At 42.9% G+C, this 1,999-nt stretch overlaps 1 protein-coding gene across 1 annotated transcript in view; it reads right to left on the reverse strand.

Moving 5' to 3' along the window:
- Window positions 1-1,999, reverse strand: part of LOC107704529 (limbin) — a 15,557-nt gene that overhangs the window by 5,100 nt on the left and 8,458 nt on the right. Inside the window, exons 8-9 of the mRNA XM_016507469.1 lie at window positions 880-1,119; window positions 344-513 (exon numbers count right to left, since the gene is read on the reverse strand). Of these exons, the coding sequence (XP_016362955.1) occupies window positions 344-513; window positions 880-1,119 (410 nt within the window). The remainder of the gene's footprint in view (window positions 1-343; window positions 514-879; window positions 1,120-1,999) is intronic.

Here is a 1,999-nt window from a genome sequence, read left to right on the forward strand (position 1 = left end):
GAGGTATGTAGTGTGTGTGTGTGATGGTGTGGTATGTAGTGCATGTGTGATGGTAAGGTATGTAGTGTGTGTGTGATGGTGAGGTATATAGTATGTGATGGTGTGGTATGTAGTGTGTGTGATGGTGAGGTATGTTGCGTGTGTGATGGTGAGGTATGTAGTGTGTGCGTGATGATGAGGTATGTAGTGCGTGTGATGGTGTGGTATGTAGTGCGTGTGATGGTGAGGTATGTAGAGTGTGTGTTATGGTGTGGTATGTAGTGTGTGTGATGGTGAGGTATGTAGTGTGTGTGTGATGGTGAGGTCGTAGTGTGTAATGTAGTATGTAGTGTGTCAGATGTACCCGTGAGCTTGTGCGTCTCTGATGCGTCGTGCGCTGCTGCTGAATACCTCACTCGTCACGGCCTGAAGACTCTGGAAACTCTGCAGCAGGAAGCAGCGCTGCGCATGTTGCTCGGCCAGCAGTGCTCTCTGATTGGCCAGAAGGACATCAAGCACCTCCTCCAGAGCACCCTGGGGCGGAGCCACAGCACACATTTATAACATTCCCAGAATATTAGAAATTATATGGTTTCTGACTTAACTTAGACACCGTTGAATTTATACGTATTTATTAAATGCAAATTCAAAATTCTCATAAAAACAGATGCATGGAAATCAAAGTAAGGTCTTTTGTTCAACTAAACTAAAGAGAGTGCAAACAGAAGAATGATTTAGCGTACTTCACGGTGCTGCTGCTTGGAAAACACTGCAGCACCAGCGCATTTCCAGTTCACCCTGCAGCCTGACCATGTGCTCATGCCACACATACAGCAAACAAGCTTTAACTTAGAAACACCAGAGCAGTCGGTACAGATGTCAGACTGATGGTCAGCCCACCTGATGGCTGTAGTACTGCAGCAGGAGTTTGTCGGCGGTGCTTTTCTCCAGCTCTCCGGTTCGGACGGCCTCCTCCAGCTCCTCACCGAAGATCTTGTGCAGCTCAAAGCGCCACCGCAGCGCCTGCTGCCTCTGTGCCTGCGCAGATGCGTGTTCATGCCTGACCAGGAGCCGCTTCTGCAGACACTTCAGCTCTTCCTTATGAAGCTTCTCCAGTAGAGAACGAACCTCCAGCACGTCCTGATAACATACGACACACATCACACATCATGTTCTTACTTAGAATTTCTGTCTTGATTTTCAGTACAAATATCAAAACATTCTTAAAGGGGTCATATGACAATGCTAAAAATAACATTATTTTGTGCATTTGGTGTAATGCAGTGTTTACGCAGTTTAAGGTTAAAAAAAACATTTTCCACATACCGTACATTATTGTTTCTCCTCTCTGCCCGGCCTTTCTGAAACGCGTTGATTTTTACAAAACTTATTGTTCTGAAAAGCGCTGTGTGCTCTGATTGGCCGGCTATCCAGTGCGTTGTGATTGGCCAAATCCCTCAAGCATGTGATGGAAATGTTACACCCCTTACCATATTTGGAAACACAGCATCTCCACGACAACAATACTACAGCGAGAATAAAAGTTACGCCTTCTTTCTTTGTGTAAATATTTTTGCGGTGTTATGCAAATCTTCCCACACAGTGACGTAGATATGTGGAGGCGTGTTTAAACGAGGCGTTTTAGGAAGGCGTGGACGAGTCTTAACTTTTATAAAGAATATCTCTTTGGGTTTGAGGCTTTAGTCTTTGCAGCTTTACCTATCTTATATGTGACCCTGGACCACAAAGCCAGTCATAAGGGTCAATTTTTTGAAATTGAGATTTATACATCATCTGAAAGCTGAACAAATAAGCTTTCCATTGATGTATGGTTTATTAGGACAATATTAGGCCAAGACACAACTATATTGAGAAAATCGCCTTTAAAGTTCTTAGCAACTTAGCATTTTTTAATATATTTACAGTAGGAAATTTACAAAATATTTTCATGGAACATGATCTTTACTTAATATCCTAATGATTTTTGGCATAAAAGAAAAATCAATAATTTTGACCCATA

This window comes from Sinocyclocheilus anshuiensis, unplaced genomic scaffold (assembly GCF_001515605.1).
Source record: "Sinocyclocheilus anshuiensis isolate Anshui unplaced genomic scaffold, SAMN03320099.WGS_v1.1 scaffold2026, whole genome shotgun sequence".
Taxonomy (NCBI): domain Eukaryota; kingdom Metazoa; phylum Chordata; class Actinopteri; order Cypriniformes; family Cyprinidae; genus Sinocyclocheilus; species Sinocyclocheilus anshuiensis.